This window comes from Pithys albifrons, chromosome Z (assembly GCF_047495875.1).
Source record: "Pithys albifrons albifrons isolate INPA30051 chromosome Z, PitAlb_v1, whole genome shotgun sequence".
NCBI lineage: Eukaryota > Metazoa > Chordata > Aves > Passeriformes > Thamnophilidae > Pithys > Pithys albifrons.
The window spans coordinates 5,248,702-5,265,642 of record NC_092497.1 but is presented as its reverse complement, the minus strand read 5'-3'; the positions used below and the strand labels follow the sequence as shown (position 1 = coordinate 5,265,642).

The 16,941-nt window shown below is 41.3% G+C and overlaps 1 protein-coding gene across 2 annotated transcripts in view; it reads left to right on the top strand.

Annotated features, from left to right (window-relative positions):
• Window positions 1-6,190: 6,190 nt before the first annotated feature.
• PIK3C3 (phosphatidylinositol 3-kinase catalytic subunit type 3) overlaps window positions 6,191-16,941 on the top strand; it is a 69,579-nt gene continuing 58,828 nt past the window's right edge. For both annotated transcript variants that reach the window (XM_071580841.1, XM_071580842.1), the window contains exons 1-5: window positions 6,191-6,315; window positions 8,333-8,521; window positions 9,034-9,177; window positions 11,296-11,425; window positions 15,557-15,643. In XM_071580841.1, the coding sequence (XP_071436942.1) occupies window positions 6,248-6,315; window positions 8,333-8,521; window positions 9,034-9,177; window positions 11,296-11,425; window positions 15,557-15,643 (618 nt within the window). In that variant the 5' untranslated portion in view covers window positions 6,191-6,247. The remainder of the gene's footprint in view (window positions 6,316-8,332; window positions 8,522-9,033; window positions 9,178-11,295; window positions 11,426-15,556; window positions 15,644-16,941) is intronic.

The following is a 16,941-nucleotide window of genomic DNA, read 5'->3' as shown; positions in this document are numbered from 1 at the left end:
CACCAATCTGGATTGGGCTCAGGGAAAGCAAAATAAAGAAGGAAGGTTCTAATCAGGAGTTAGGACAACCTTCTCACAGTCTTAGAGGAATTGAAAGCCTTTTTGCTTGTGAAGTGGAACTCGCTGAGACAGACTGAAACAGCTGGTGCTGGTAACCCAGAAAGATATGACTGAGTGTGTGAAGAGATGATGGCAAGTCCTGGGTTCATTTGAGCAGAGAATGATGCTGTTGTTCTTGGACAGAAGGCTGGAGAAATGAGAACTTGGAAAGTCTGTGTAGTGCTAGCGTCACTTAATGAGAAAAGGCTGGACACACACTAGACAGAAGATATGATACTAATAGAAGGGTTTAGGAGATAAAGTCCTAAGTTCTCTAACAGCAAAGCACAATAGAAATGCAGAAGGATAGATGACTTCTTCCTCAAAGAACTTCAACCTCAATCTAACAATGACGAGTTATGCAAACACATAAAATCATCTGGAAAGTGAAGCTTATTAGGTAAAATATCATTCCATAAACCTAAGCAATTAGTGCTCCAAGTTTTCAAATAGACCTTTAGGCATGGCTTTGTGGATCAGGATCCACAGGGCTACCCTTGTAAGAACCTCAGCTCTCTACAGGGGTGTATACTGCTGGCTGAATGCTCTCTGTTAGAGTTTGGACATTTGCTCCCAGTTCCACATCATCTAGATCTGAGTTTTTCTGAGCACATTATATGGATGGCTTTGTTCCAAGGCTAGAACTGTGAGAAGTATCAGGTTTTAGACCCAAATGATAAAAAAAGTTTAATTCCAAAATAACTGGTTTTTGTTGACACTTAAAATCATTCAGTATCTACAGTATAAGAATCAATGACCTTTTAATACACTTATAATATAACACATACATTTGAGGAAAGGCAAGATGTGTTCTTTTCAAAAACTCCATTCTTACCCATTTCTAAAGGAAATGCAATAACCACAAACTAACCACCTCTCCATTGTGATTCTGAATACCTGACCGTCACCGTGGTATTCAAATAGCAGAAATACTCTCTGCTATATGTCCAGCACATAAAGTCTTTCTCGGGATATTACTAAAGGGAAAAAAGGCAGTTGCCAAGTCAGTTTTGTTTCAGTTCATTAGTGACTGAAAGTCTTTATCGTCTGACAGATGTACTAGGGGGTACATATAGTTCCTAGTTGTCTCAGTCCAGTTTTTAGTGGACAGATGTCCACATTCAGAAAAGAAAAAACAAGTCTGACAACACAGCTACTTCCAGCAACTTTGCTGAAAGTCTTTACCAAGAATGTGGGATCTGGCTGAACATCTGAACTGATCAGTCCTCTCGCTTATCATGGTAGTCCCACTAGCAGAAAAATAGATGGAGTATGGGGAATTGATGTTGTCCTCTGGAAGGTGTTATATACTTTTTGGTAGGATTGAGAGGTTACATATTTCTCTGTGGCTATCAATCCAATATGAACTGCAAGTGATACTTTTGCTTCAAAACAAGAAAAATAGCTTCATTCCCTCCAAAGAGAATCATGTCAGCAGCAGACCTCTCTATTGCTCCCACTGTTTTCATGATGTTTCACCTCATCAGACTACTGGGACCCGACAAACCATTAGACTGAAAAACAGAAAAGGGATGGGGGAGATTTTAATGCATGAGCAAAGCAATGAAGAGTGTCAATCTCATGATTGCTATATGTTTTCCAATGACAAGAATAGCATGATACCAGCAAATAACTAAATTTAGGTGTAGCTAGCCAGTTACTATGAGATTTCCATTTGTATCCTTATTTCTTAAAGAACTTGCAACCACTTACATGTCTTGAGTTAAATTGGTGTTCAAGATCATCATCACCACCATCATGGCTGGGCTTCACAAACGAAGATTTGGGAAGGGCTCTACCCTTCCCATGGGTGTGCCCTTTCAGCCTGTGCAGAGGATTTTATAGGTGAGGCACAGTATGAGTGAAACTGGCCCCACCCTTTAACTCCAAAGGTTCATCTGCCACAGCCGAGTGAGCTTGGGTGGTGACAGTGAAGCCCTCAGGACTAGAACCTACAGCACCCGGTATTCCCAGGAGGTCTCCCATCCAAGTACTGACCGGGGCTGACCCTGTTTATCTTCCGAGTTCTGACGGGATCAGGCTTCAGGGTTGCATTTAACTGCCTGTTCCAAGATCAAACACTCATGTTATGGCACTACTGGGCTGTGCTTGGGCAGAATGCCAGAGCCTGTCCCACTGCCACAAAACAGGAAAGACTTGTGGGGCAGCCAGGACAGGTCCAAATCTGGGCATCAAGCATATCCAGGAGGATGGGACTTTAGTCTAGGAGTGCGAGTGGAGTCCATGGTTGGCCCAGATAGGGCTGTGGAGGAGAAGGAGACTTGAAGTTTATAGTGAAGACATTTTATTTCACACAGCACACGTTTTATATAGGGTTAGAGGTACATCTTATTGGCTAAAAGGGTCTCACCCCAACACCCTAGAACTTCTAATAGGTTAAAAGCCTATCTCTCACAAGTCCAGTGTTTGTATTATCTCATCCCGATGTTTTGAGGTCCATGTCCGGAGATCAGGAAGGCAGTTGAGACGTTCTCATGAAAACACTTGCCAGGAGTGACCGTCGCCTACCGGACAAACAGCAGGTGTGTGTCCTTGCAGGCTGAAGTATCAGCGTGATTCTCATGGAGCTAAAGCAGTTTGGATTGCTCAGAAATTAACTTTTTGCAAGCAATCTCACAACAGAGACTGATTGCTGTGGCACTGCTGGGACATACAATTCCCTGAAATGGGATCCTGGGCCATAAGCAGGGGAAACTGGTGGCCACTAAGGCCTATTAGTTCCTCACACTGCTCTCAGTTTCACTTCAAACGTAGAAGGGACAGATGCCCCTTCTGGCATTATACAGGCCAGAATTTGCTTCACAATGCACTTGGAGCATCAGCAACCCTGACATTCTGGTTTGCTTCCAGAATTTGTTCCTGCTATCACATATATGCAGTTGCCTGTGCAGTGTTTACATCAGTTGACTCCCAGGCTCCCTTCTGGAATATATCAATTAGTCTCCATAAAGAAGAAACCCAAGTAGAGTTGGCAGGAAAGTTTGCTTATGGATGTGCTGCAGATGAGCAACAGGACAATAGATGCGCCTGGTTTAACACCCAAGAGTTGGAGTAATCCTGCCCTACTTCAATAGGGCAGAAACAGAAACAAGGAACAACCACAAAGTGCCCTCACGTTATGCCCTAGATGACATGCTACAAAAAACTTACTGCAGATGGCCAAACAAACCTTATAACATAGAATTATAGAATCACAGAATGGTTTGGATTGGAAGGGACATTAAACATCATCTCATACCAACCCTCTGCCATAGGCAGGGGCACTTTCCACTAGAACAGGTTGCTCCAAATCACATCCAACCTGGCCTTGAATGTGTCCATGGATGGGGCAACCACAACTTCTCTGGGCAACCTGTTCCAGTGCCTCGCACACTGGCTGATACTTTGAGCTGGAAAACACACACATAAACAATCATATCTTTTGGGCATTGGAGTGGTCCTTGAAGCTTGGAGACAAGACAGATCAAGTATTATTGTAGGTGGGATGTGGATGGACCAGATTGCAGGGGCGAAGTCCAGAAAGGGCAGATGTGAGTCACATGGACTACTTGACTCAGGGGCAGCAGCCCATGGTGGCTTTTGCATCAGCACAGACATTGCCACAAAGGCTGAGGGCCCTGAAGGACACACAGAAGTGGCAGCATCTCTGTACCAAACGGTCCTGCTCAGCTTCCCTGTGCCACCTTGGCTTTGGGTGTGTGGCATTTACAGACACTGCTCCTGTTCAGGCACCGGTCACCTCCAGCAGGATCTGTGTCAGCAGCGTGGCAGCAACTCCCAGACATGTACAGTATGTCCATCACTGCCTTTTCCAAGTAGTACAGGATCCTCCGAAAATACTCTATGTGCCTTAATGACAGAATTTGAGAACTATAAATGTAAGCTTATTAATATTGTAAGTACTATAAAGTGACATTTCTGACTGAAATAGCATCTTTCTTCAATTTTATTGTCAAAAATGTCTTTCCTAAACATTTTTCTCTTCTTTTACTTCACCAAATTTACTTATCTAGATAGACACACTGGAATCTGAAAAACTTGGGAAATAAACCACTTCAAAAACTTTTTTTTAATGTAAACATATGTAATTTTTCCTCTTAGCTTTTTTTTTTTTCCTGATAAACAAACAAAATTTCAATAATGACCTAAAAATGCCTGTAGTGGAGAAATAGATTGTGAGATTATTCAGCTGGTACTACTAAATCCATTAATCAAAAAAGGATCTAATTTTTCCTGAGAAAAAAATAGTACCAAAATAGGAACACACCCATGAAGGTACATGGCTGTTTGTGTACACACAGAGACAGACATTGCTCAGCTTTAAAACGATGAGATTTGTCTTTTAAATTTTTACAGTTTCATGTTGTCGCTTTGGGGTTTTTTCTCCACACCCAAGAAGAACAATATGCTTATTCATTTTTGTTACAGAAAGCAGAGATTTTATGTAAAAAATGGGAAGAAACTAAACTAAACAAAACAGAAGTCAATAAAAAATTATGAGGCAGGTAATAAATGAATGGCGTCTGCCAGGGCTGTCGAAACTGTAAATGTGATCAAAAAGTGAAAAATTAAGATAGAAAAAGCTGGATAAAAGATAACTTTTCCTGTGAAAAGGAATTTGTTCATTTAATTATGTTTCAGTTACGTTTTGCAGTCATGACACACACCAACGTGGTAGTACTAGAAAGCAAATACTTCAATTTAGTGATATATCGTTCTGGGTCACGGTCTTCTCTCGATTATAACTGTTTTGGAGAAAAAGAAAAGACCTTCTGGTCATAGCACCTGAGGGGGAAAAAACAGTTTTTAGGAGCAAAAGTCCTTCTTTCCTTAAACGAAGTGTTTCCTCCCCTGCTTTGGCTGCTTTCCCTCTTAGCTGCTGGCTTGCAAGAGAAGAGGAGAATGGAAGAGAACGTGGTGGTTCCAAGTGACAACCAACCTTTTTTGTTCAGTGTGAGCTATGCTGGGAGAGGGCACCTCCGTCTGGACACTTCCACAGCACCAACCCCGCTCTAAGTACAAAGACCTGCAGCAAAACAGCACTTTTCAGATTTTTGTTCATCAGTGCTGAGAAGTTGAGCAGCTCTGTTTTAACATAAAACACAGACTTTGTCACCATTGGCTGCTTTGCCTACATTGACAGAACAAGCAAAGGATATTAATGACTGTATGTATATAATTTGAATATGCCCACAACCTGTATTGATACTCAAAACCCAAAGAATTCTTTAAAATCATACAACTATTTACAATATGTTAGTTGTGGGTGCTTTCTCGTTGCCTATGTCAGGTATGTAGACATTCTGTACTCGTTTGACAATGTTGTTTTTTGTTACGTGGTGATTGCTGGTCGCCTACTGCTGCTGACACCTGAGGCTTCAGGACAAACACAACAAATTAGAAAAAAAAGTGGCCCCAAAGTCAGCGTGAAGATAACAAAGTGATCACAAACCATTCCTTGACTGTGCAAAGGAGGGCAGTGAAAGTGGGGAAGGGCCCCGAGGGGAAGCGTGTGAGGACACTGAGGGCACTCGGTGTGTTCAGACCTCGCTGGGATCTTCAGCATCCTCAGCAGGGGAGGCAGAAGGGCCGGCACTGCCTTCTTCACTTGCACCACCACTGACAGGACCCGAGGGGACAGCAAGAAGCTGAGTCAGGGGAGGTTGAGGCTGGATAGCAGGAAAAGATTTTTCATCCAGACGGTGGTCGGGCACTGTGCCCCAGGGCAGTGGCCCCAAGGCTGACAGAGCTCAACCAGCGCTTGGACAACGCTCTCTGGCGTACGGTGTGGCTCCTGGGATGCCCTGGGCAGTGCCGGGGCTTGGACTCGATGATCTCTGTAGCTCCCTTCCAATTCAGCGTATTCTATGTCTGCATGAGGCTGTAGGACCCTCTGCACCCCTCCCGGTCCCGCCACCGCTCCGAGAGCGGCCCCATTTTGCGCTGAGGGGGGAGGGGGGGGGGGGGGGGAGATAGAGAGGCGGGGGGGCCGCCATTTTGGTGAAGGGCCGGTGCCGCTCATTCCTCCCTTACTCAAGATGGCGGCGGCGGCGCATGCTCGGAGCGGGTTCGGAGCGGCCGCGGCGCTGCCCGGGGGTGCTGAGGGGGCGGGCAGGGAGCGGCGGCCATGGGCGAGACCGAGAGGCTTTACTATGTGTACAGCTGCGACCTGGACATCAACGTGCAGCTGAAGATGTGAGTGAGCGCCGCCGGGGCTCTGCGGGGAGCGGCCGCTGCCGTCCCGGTTGGGGAGGCGCGCTGGTGCCGGGCCGAGCGGAGCGGGCTCGGCCCCGGGTCCTTCACGGCGCTTCACGGGGCGGCGGTGCCGCTGCCCGCGAGGACGGGACGGGACGGGGCTGGAGCCGAGCTGGGGCTGGCCTGGAGCTCGGGGCCTCTGCCACACACATTGGTTGTCAGTGCAGTCCGAAAACTTCCCACCTGCCGGTGCCACAGTAGCACACCATGGTTTGGGTCTGATGGAAACTTAAAGGTTATCCAGTCCTACTCCCCTGCCGTGGGCAGGGACACCTTCCACTATCCCAGGTTGCTCCGAGCCCCTTCCAACCTGGCCTTGGACACTCGCAGGGATGGGGCATCCACAGCTTCTTTGAGCAGCCTGTGCCAGGGCTTCACCACCCTCACAGCGAAGATTTTTTTTCCTAATACCTAATTTAAACTCTCAGTTTGAAGTCATCCCGCCTTGTCCTGTCACTCCAGGCCCTTCTACGTAGCCTTGCCCTGTCTGTCGTGTAACTTCCCTCCAGTTGCTGGAAGGCCCACCACAGTGTCACAGCTCCCTCCTCGGGGCTGGGCAAGCAGATAAAATTTTGATACTCTTCCTGTTTGTTTTTTTTTTTTTTTGATGCTGTGAAAACAAGATTCTCTTAGCTAGGTTTTTTTTATTGGAAGGTCCAAGTGCTGCGGCACCCAAGTATGTTCCTGACTGACCATGTGGAAGCGGTTTAGCTGAAGCTGAAATGATCACTCAGTAGTGTATTTGCCATTTTTTAAGTCGCTGTTGTGCATCATTGCAATGGGATGTTTACATTTGTGAAGAAGGGATGTGTCTGTCTCTAAAATGAAGTGTACCTACTGGCATTAAAGTCCATAGCACTTTTTTGGCGAACTAACTTGGAGAAGACTATTAAGGGTCATTTAACTTGGAGAAGACTATTAAGGGTCATCAGCAGGGGCATCTCCCACTACCACTGCCTGTAAAAGGAGATGCCCTTGCTGATGACAGGGGGCTGGAACTAGATGATCTTTAAATTCCTTTCCAACGCAGGCCGGTCTGTGATACCTGGAGTTAGATTTGTGTGTCCTCTTCGCTATTTCGTTCCACCAAACAAAATTAAACTGGCAATTTTATCTTACTGCATTGGACTGTATGTCATCCTGGAATGAGCAGTGCTAGTTTCTTGCAAGTAACTTGTTCATCTACTCTGAAGTGTTTTTGTGGTTGATACATTTTTCTTTTCTGTAATTGATGTTAAGTATTTTCTTGTCACCATCACCACAATTCCTTTTTTTGTTTTAACGTGTGTGTCCACTATCAGATATTTAATGTGCTTAATTGTTTGTATTGTGGTCTAGCCGAGGCCTAAGAAATTCCAGCTTAACAGTAACATTGTTCAAAGTGTTGCAAGGCTTTAACCAAGTTTTATTTGACCAGTCTGCTTAGTTGAACTTGGATTTGTTGTTGATTTGGGAGATGACATACAACGCCAGTCACAAATTTGATACATCTTAAGATGTACTTACTGTGGTTGTTTTGAGTTTTGTTTTATTTTTTCCAAATAGTGTTTACAGCACATGTAATCTGATGTTTGTTTTGTTAATAATAGCATAAGTTCTCTCATTGTTGCGCTACTTAAGGTTCCTAATTTGATGCTCTCTGAGAATCTACAGGTCGTACTAGAAGAAGTTACCTACTTTGAAAAGTCAAACAAGTAATTCTTGCCTTCCCTGCTTTTCTTTGCCACCTTTAAATCAGGATAGAATACATTCTGTGTTCATCATTTCACGTCTTGAGTTCCTCTCTGTGTTTGGATTTCACTACCATCTAGTAATGCAAAGTGAGAATACCCTTAGTACTGGGTAATCTAAATATAAGCTATGGAAATACAATAGGATTTCTACTTTAGATAAAACAAATTCAGTTTTTTCTTTGTTTTCTCTTTCTTTTTTTTTTTTTTCTCTATTTCCCCCATAGAGGAAGTCTGGAAGGGAAAAGAGAACAGAAGAGTTACAAAGCTCTCCTAGAAGATCCAATGCTGAAGTTCTCAGGGCTGTATCAAGAGACCTGCTCTGACTTGTATGTAACTTGTCAGGTGTTTGCAGAGGGGAAGCCTCTTGCCCTTCCAGTTAGAACTTCCTACAAGGCTTTTAGCACTAGATGGAAGTAAGTGACCTGCCTTTTATTTCATAGTCCTCTTAATTGCTGGGGTATGAAGTGGTGTGGATATAGATATGTATGGTTTTTATTTCTGTCAGAAAGATTTGGTTTCTATTGTCTTACTCAAATGACTTACATTTTTCAAGTGTCTGTGGTAGTGTTACCCTGCCTTATGTTAGTGTTACCCTGACAGCACAAACCAATCTTTTCCTATAGTGGTAAAATGATAAAAATGTTACTTGTATGTTTTGTTACTTAAGTAACTACTGGGCCCTGGACTAGCACATATTCATAACTGTTTGCTGACAGCCTTGTCACTTAATGATCAAGTCTGAATATTTTTCTTCTGGTCTCTAGCCTTTTAATCATGCTCAAGACAAGTATTTGAATGATTAAAGTCTGCAGGAAAATAGTCCATCTGCCCTTAGAACTTCATATTCTGGGAAGAATCTGGGTTGTATAAACAAATACAGATTAATTGTAAAGCTTTATGACTAATAAAAAGTGTTTCTCTGCAGCTGGAATGAGTGGCTGAAACTACCTGTGAAGTATCCAGACTTGCCTCGCAATGCACAGGTGGCTCTGACCATCTGGGATGTGTATGGACCTGGAAAAGCCATTCCTGTGGGAGGAACAACGGTCTCGCTCTTTGGGAAATATGGGTATACTGCTTTGTAGTTTGTGTTTTATTTTGTGTTTTTATTTTTTTATTTTGTGGTGCACATTTGAAGCTCACTTATGAGTAATAAGGTTCTTGTGGTTATAAGCGATATATTTTTAAATCTTTTCTAAACCAGGTTACCAATTCCATGTTTGAAAATTCAGATACATAGATTATTTACTCTGTTTCTTCCTGAGTATAGTACATGATAACACCAAGATTTAGGCATTTTGTAAGGTCTGCAAGCTTGTATTTTAAGGTAGCAAATACTGAAATCACTAAATATCTATACTTTTGTAATGCATGGATGCTAGTGCTGATTACTTTAAATAATTGATTTAATTGGCTTGAAATTGGATGGTTAATGCAGTGTTATTTATAGGGAATAAAGTATCACTCCGTAAATCAGGAGTTTTTAAAGTCCAACAGAGGGTGCAAATTTGTGGATAATAAAACTAAGCTGGTAAGGATTGCAAGTGTGCTGGAAGGGGAACACTAAGTCAAAAGAATCTTGACTAGATGCAAAGACTGAAAAAATAGGAAAAAGTTTAAGGAAAATTATGATGGGTGCTTTTTGCAATTGATTGTTATCAAATCCAGGGAAACAGAGGAAAACGCTGGTGATTTAGAGTAAATGCTGAGCTTGGGTGGTTTAGCACTGTAGTGTTCCTGCAAAGTGTGACATGAACAGTTCACAAGTATGTGCATCAGGGACACTGTTGTTTCCATCTTCTTACTCATCCCCTCAGGTGGGATATGTTCCTGTTCTATCTGACTACTGGGAGTCCATGTCATTGAGTCTTTAGCAAATAGGTGTGAGGGAGGAGGTGTAAGGGCTAGTGAGGCTGAAAAAAAGACTAGAAACACTTTTCTAGTATATGAATAGTGTTGAAAAATGGGGGAAAATAGCCTGTTCTGTGTTGCCAGTGGATAAGAAGTAATAAGACTAAACTGAATTGCAGGAAGAGTTTAGATTAGCATTAGGAAAGCTGTTCTAATGATGCTTGAATGCAGAAAGTGTCTGCAGAGAAACAGGTTGTATCTCTGTCATTGAGGATACTGCTTTGACCAAAAAGATTAGCATTGTCTTAGGGCAGAAAATTGAACTGGATTGATTGGACTGTGTCCCAGAGACTGCTGGTAGATGCTAAAGCATTAGAGCACAGCACCTGTAAAAAGATAAAATTAAATGTAATTTATAAATCTTCCTTCCAGCATGTGAGACTGAAGCAAATGAATGGAGAGAAAGCAACAAAATATTTTTGAATTTTGTTATTTGTAAATAGAAATCCTTATTGTTGTGATGAAGTGATGTGTAAATTCAAGGTCAGATGGTCCTTTAATTGTTAATTCTCATTTTTAATAGTTGACTTTCTAAGATATTCCTTTCAGTTTTATTTACCTGAATTTGATAGAATTAGGTGGTCAGCTTTGGCAAAAGTAATGCACTTGAATTCTTGGAGCTGCTTCTGTAGGTGGATCAGGACAAATGTGCAAGGGAAGCAGGGTTTGCACAGGACAGACGTGGTCGGTTACCCTGCAAAGTTCTGTTCACTGCACACTTTCAATTATCAATTCAATTTCAAGCATAGGTGGAGAAAATGGTGTGTGGAGGGTCGTGACATTTTTTTCTTGGTGTAGCTTTTTTTTTATTTGGCAGCTCAGAAGGCTACATTCTGTCAGTTGACCTTCAAATGAAACATAAGCAGCTTTTTAGTTTATTTTTTTTTCAAATTGGCAGACCTAAAGTTACTCTTACAATTTGCAAATCAAGAGGAATACTTTCTGCATCATTTCAAATAATAATACGATGAAGGTTGAGCTCTGTCCTTAGTTTGTATTTGTACTTCCCTACTGACTTCAGGAATTACCCATTTTGTTTCCACTTGCCAAATAAGTTCTCTCAGACTTAATATTTCTTCTAAACTACATGTGCCAATAAAATGAAGGCTGTAGGGGGCACAAGGTGCAAGGCAGTTTTGCCTTAGTTAAATTATAAAATTATGTGATTTTGGCATGGGAAGCTGCTTCATTTTCTTGCAGCTGCTGCTGTACTTTGATTCCTGACCAGCTGTATTATTTTGAATTTACTGAAGTGATTCTGCATTTTTCCCTACAGTATGTTTCGACAAGGAATGCATGACTTGAAAGTCTGGCCCAACGTAGAAGCTGATGGCTCAGAGCCCACCAAAACTCCTGGGAGAACCAGCAGCACAGTCTCTGAAGATCAAATGAGTCGCTTGGCAAAGGTAATGGAATACCTGAAGGGAAGTTCTAGCCAGGTAGGGGTTGGTCTCTTCTCCCAGGCACTCAGCAATAGGACAAGGGGGCACGATCGGCTCAAGCTCTGCCAGGGGAAATTTAAGTTGGATATCAGAAAAAAATTCTTTACAGAGAGAGTGCTCAGGCATTGGAATGGGCTGCCCAGAGAGGGGGTGGATTCCCCATCTCTGGAGGTTTTTAAACTGAGATTGGCCGTGGCACTGAGTGCCATGATCTGGTAAAGGGACTGGAGTTGGACCAAGGGTTGGACTTGATGATCTTGGAGGTCTTTTCCAACCCAATCGATTCTATGATTCTATGAATAGCAAGTAACCTTTAAAATGTATGTGGCAAGCTTGCACTTCACTGGAGTGAAATGAAGGCAGGCTGCCCCTTTTGTTTTCTCATGTGAAAGCTCCCTTCCTTTGGTTGGTTGGGTATTTCACAGGATTTCTATAAATGAGTAAACTAGATCATACTCATTTGCTTGTGAAATGTTTTTTAAAATGGGACATACAAGTACCTTCTAATACACATGGATGTTAGCTGTTGCCACAACTTAACATCCAAAAGAATGAAAATATCAATAAGCCTTGAAGATGCTTGAAACCAAATTTCATCAGATTTAGTGAGAGAATCTCTTAACAGTAATTTTTGAGGCCAGTCAAGCTTTTTTCAAAGCTATTCTTTATCTTTAAGGCTGTGTGATGTGGTGTTCATGTGTGGATGACATACCTCTTCATTATAAAGAACTTGAACAGAACTGCAAAGATTCATTCATTTCAGCTCATAAATATGTATCTATGTTAGAATTTTCTTATCTGAGGTTTTCATGACAGTATATTCTTGCCATCAGAACCGCTTCTGGAATTGGTCACAAAATGTTAGTTGTCAAAGTGTTTTACTTGCTATCTCTGATTATTCAGGTGAGCTTACCCCAAGCTTTGCAAACCTCTCGTCTTTCTTCTTAGTCTTGGTCTCCCAGTTTTCATCTTCACTTTTGTACAACTTCCAGTGATAATAGGTCCAGTGCCATAAATAAATCCATTTTCTCATCTAGACGTTTATCACAGCAATAAACTAACTTTAATTTAGGGTCTGTCTCTAATTAGTCTGGTTCACATAGAATTTATAATGGAATACTCATTAAAGCCTGTGGTGCTCCATTTGATCATAGAATAAATCCCCTCTGGCCTACAGAGTCTCTGTAGGTAGACACTAAATATCAAGGCTTGTTTACAGTTCCTTGCATGGTTACATGATGTATTTAGTGGGTTTCTGAGAAGGGGTTTTAGAGCATAGGCCTTCCCTTTCATGTTAGTACTGTTAAGCAAACATTAGCACTTTCTTATTTATACTCTCTAGCTCAAGAAACACAAATAATGTAGATTATTTCAGTCTTAAAGTAGCTGTTTCTGTTGTAGTCTGTTCTGCCGCCATTTCCTCAAGGCTTCTGAGGAAATAGGAGGGAATTCTTTCACATCCCATTTGAGAATTGTAGTTAATGGCTAACAAAAAGCTGATAACATCACTGCCCCCATTCTTTTTTCTGAAAGCTGTGTTGGGAGATAGTAATTTCTGAAAGATGAGGGTTTTCACTGATATTTTGTTGTGTTCCTTTATAAAAGGAATGAAATGATTACGACTTCTGGGTGGTGTGTCTGTGGGACCTTTCATTTACACAGCTGTTTGCACAGCACAGAAGGTTGTTGTGATGTGTCATTCCTACAAAACCATTGTTTGAGCACAATCAGCTTCAGTTTTTCTGTTACTTGGTCATCAGTTGCTGAATGTTTGCTCATGCTATTCCATGTGAAGAAATATTTAAATAGAGGTAAGAGGATAACAAGTAACTTCTGAGAAGAGCTTATTGAAGGACCTTTTCTCCATTTAGAAGACAACTTTTCTCTGGACGTGTTTCTGAATTTACGTTTTTATGTGTTATTACTTTTTTACGTTGTTATTACAGGGAATGTTTATAATATCAGTGACTGGCTGGTGGAGAAGTTGCATCCTTTTACCTTAAATCATTGATATTATGGCAAATCTCCCCTTTCAAGCTGAGGTACCACATGGTTGTGCTCTTACAAAGCATATGACTGTTGCTAGTAAAATGTTGCTACTGATGAAAAAGCTTTGCATCCTGAAGGCACTATGAATGCAGTTTTTTTGGGTATTAAGGGATATTAATAGGAAGCATGTAGAATACCTTAGCATGGTCAGATATTAATGACATTAAGATATTTCTCCCCTGAGTGGTATGTTAATTTATTTTACTTAAACTAAAAATACTTTTAAGTTCCTTTTGATCCATTCATTTCCCTCACACCCTCTGCTGGCTGATTGAAATTAGATAATAATAATGCTAAGATACTATCTAAAGGGATGCATCTTACTTAGTAGCAGATGATGAATACTTCTTTCCCTGAAGGGAATGCACTAGGTTCTCTCTTATTTTAAGCTTTAAATATTAATCCAAGAGAACAGTTCTTCATGTGTACATACATGCCTACAGATCTTCTGGGTCTTGTATGCAAACCTAATTAATTGCTGACTTTTTTCCTCTATAAAGGAGGTTTAGAAGTTTAAGATACTAATAATTTTCTTCTAAAACATACAAAATTATTTTTTTTCTTTTATTCTCTAGTGCAGTAGACAAGAAAATAGACTAAGAATTTGTGACCAAGTTATCTAAATAAGCTTTTCCCCCTACCCAGGACTGATAAATGCTGTCCTCAATCTGTGTGTCAGTACTAGATGTGAATATGCGGTATTCTGAATATCCTGATGCTTTGGTTTAAGGCAGGGCTTAGAGGGGCTGCCTTACAGGCACGAATAATATTTGTGTTGGATAGAAAAACAGTAGGGAGTAACTGAGAAGTGGGTAAGATGGTGGACATGTAAGGGTAAGGAGTTTCTTCGTTGTTGAGAATGAGAAGACCTTTTCTGTGAACTGTGTAGGACATTTGTGAATGCCTTAATTGATGATGTTCAGCCTTGCTGCTGGTTCTCCGCTTCTGAAGCGTATTATGAGGTTGCATATGAGGCAAAGGCCACGTCTTGTATTATCCTTTTGGTACAGTCCTGCCATGTTCTGTCTCTGCAATATTGTGAGATGGAATTTGATGAACTGGCTGCACAATATAGCCTAAGATTGAAAAAAAATTGTTACTGTGCTGTGCTCCTGTTATGATGCTGCTGCTACCCTGAAAGAACACAGAGGCTGAACTTTTGTGCTTTGTTTACATCCAACATCCCAAAGTGTTACTCAGGATTAGTCTTAGCTAAGTCTTCTGTCTCGTCCTTCCTTTTATCTTCTTACATCAAAATGTAACTCTGTCAAGCTATGCAGTAGTTGAGAGCCTGAAAAAATGTTAGATCAATCAGCTGCTGTAAGCAAGCAATCTCATAGTTCATCGTTTTATGGCATTGTGTTTTTGTGTTTCATGTAACAAGTTCAGAACAAAGGGCAACAGATGATCATGACTAGTTTGCTATTTAATACCTCTTGAAGTGGCCAGTCCCTAGCAAATCTGCAAATCAGTTAAAAAAAATAAATAAAAGAAGCAGGATTTTTCTCCCACCTGAATGGCTTTTTGGCTGCTTTTTAAATTGTGACTGCTTTTGATTAGTTCTTTATGCTGGTAGAGCTAATTATTATAGTTGAGAACATAGAGAAGAAGCTTAACTTGCTCTAAGTCTTCAGTTGACTCCTTGTGATCCCAGTCTGGAAGCTTGTTTAGGTAAGGCTGACAAGGACGGAATTATTCAATATAAACAGTTTTTGAAATAACTTATTTTTGTTTTACTGTATGAAACATAGTAACACAAAAAAATGGAATATCTTTCTTATATGACTTAAAAAATATGTTCCTGGTTTTGATGTGTTAAACATGCAAAGATAATGTGCTTGGATAATGGTCTTTGGTGTGACTGGTATTTTAGACAGCAGAATTACTTTTATACATGGTAAATGTACAAGATTGTTTTACCTTTTTTTACAGTTTCTTTATTTTTTTCTCTTGATTTCATATTAGTGTCTCTGTTGCATAAGGACTTTGGTATTCTTTTTCTTGCTCTGAGCAATTTAAATGTTATCATTGTGTTTTTTCATGCAGCTCACCAAGTCTCATCGGCAAGGCCACATGGTGAAAGTGGACTGGCTGGACAGACTGACCTTTAGAGAAATAGAAATGATCAATGAGGTAGGTCATTGAACATCAGATTTGTAATTTTGGGGGTTTTTATCTTGCTAATATAGAGCCTTCGGTTGCTTTGGAGACTAAGTCAAGTACTTGTCCTATTTTTCTTCAACTGCAGGTGTACATGATAAAGGGAAAAATAATTCTTTAAGCTCCCAAAGATGATTTTACTTTAGCAATGATGGGAATAATAGAATAGTTTGGGTTTGGAGAGACATTTAAAGGTCATCTAGTCCATTCCCCCTTCAATGAGCGGGGAACATCTGCAACTAAATAGGGTTGCTCTGGGCCCTGTCCAGACTGGCCTTGAATGTTTCTAGGGATGAGATTTCTACCATCTCTCTGGGCAACCTGTACCAGTTCTCACTGCTCTCACAGTAAAGAACTTTGCCTAATACCCAGCTTAACCGTGCCCTCTGTCAGAGTGAAGACATTTCCTCTTTTCCTGTCACTATGTGCCTTTGTCCAGAGTCCCTCTCCACCTCTCTTGGAGCCACTTTAGGCACTAGAAGGGGCTCTGACACCTTCCTGGATGCTTCTTCAGGCTGAACAACCCCAACTCTCAGCCTGTCTTCATAGCAGAGATGCTTCAGGCCTTACAGCATCTTAGTGGCCTCCTCCGGACTCGGTCCAGCAGGTCCACATCTCTTTTGTGTAGACATCCCAGAGCTGGACGCAGCACTCCAGGTGGGGTCTTACCAGAGCAAAGGGGCAGAATCCCCCACTCACCTTTTGCCCATGCTGCTCTGGGTACAGCCCAGCACACAGATGGTTTCTGAGCAGCCAGTGCACAGTGCCAGGTCGTGTGCAGCTTTTCATCCACCAGAACAGACAACTGTCTTACATGTTGACAGCTTCAAAGGAACTTGATTACAGAAGACAGATGTTAATAATTTGGAACAGCTTGGAACAAACTCTGTGAGCCATTACTAACTTAGCTCTAGGATTTAGGTTGTGATGGGAAGCTTTTTAGACATATAGTCTGTTCCTTGACTTTAGACCTGTCCAACTGTTTTTTCAATTTTTGGGTACTGAGGAAAGATTTTTTTTTAAGATTTGAATGCATATTAAAAAAAATCTGGTAGTTAAATATCTTAATGAGGTTTTAAACTTCATTTCATAAAATTACCTTCAAACTGTTTAACTTGTGAAATTCCTCTTGCACCACAGAACTCTGTTGTTTTCAGCTTTGTAGTCTCAGATTCTTGTTCTCTAACTTATAATTAGACCCTTGGGATCAGATTTTATTTTTAACTGATATTTGTGTTTTATAAACCCTTGTGAATATTTCAGTTTTTGGG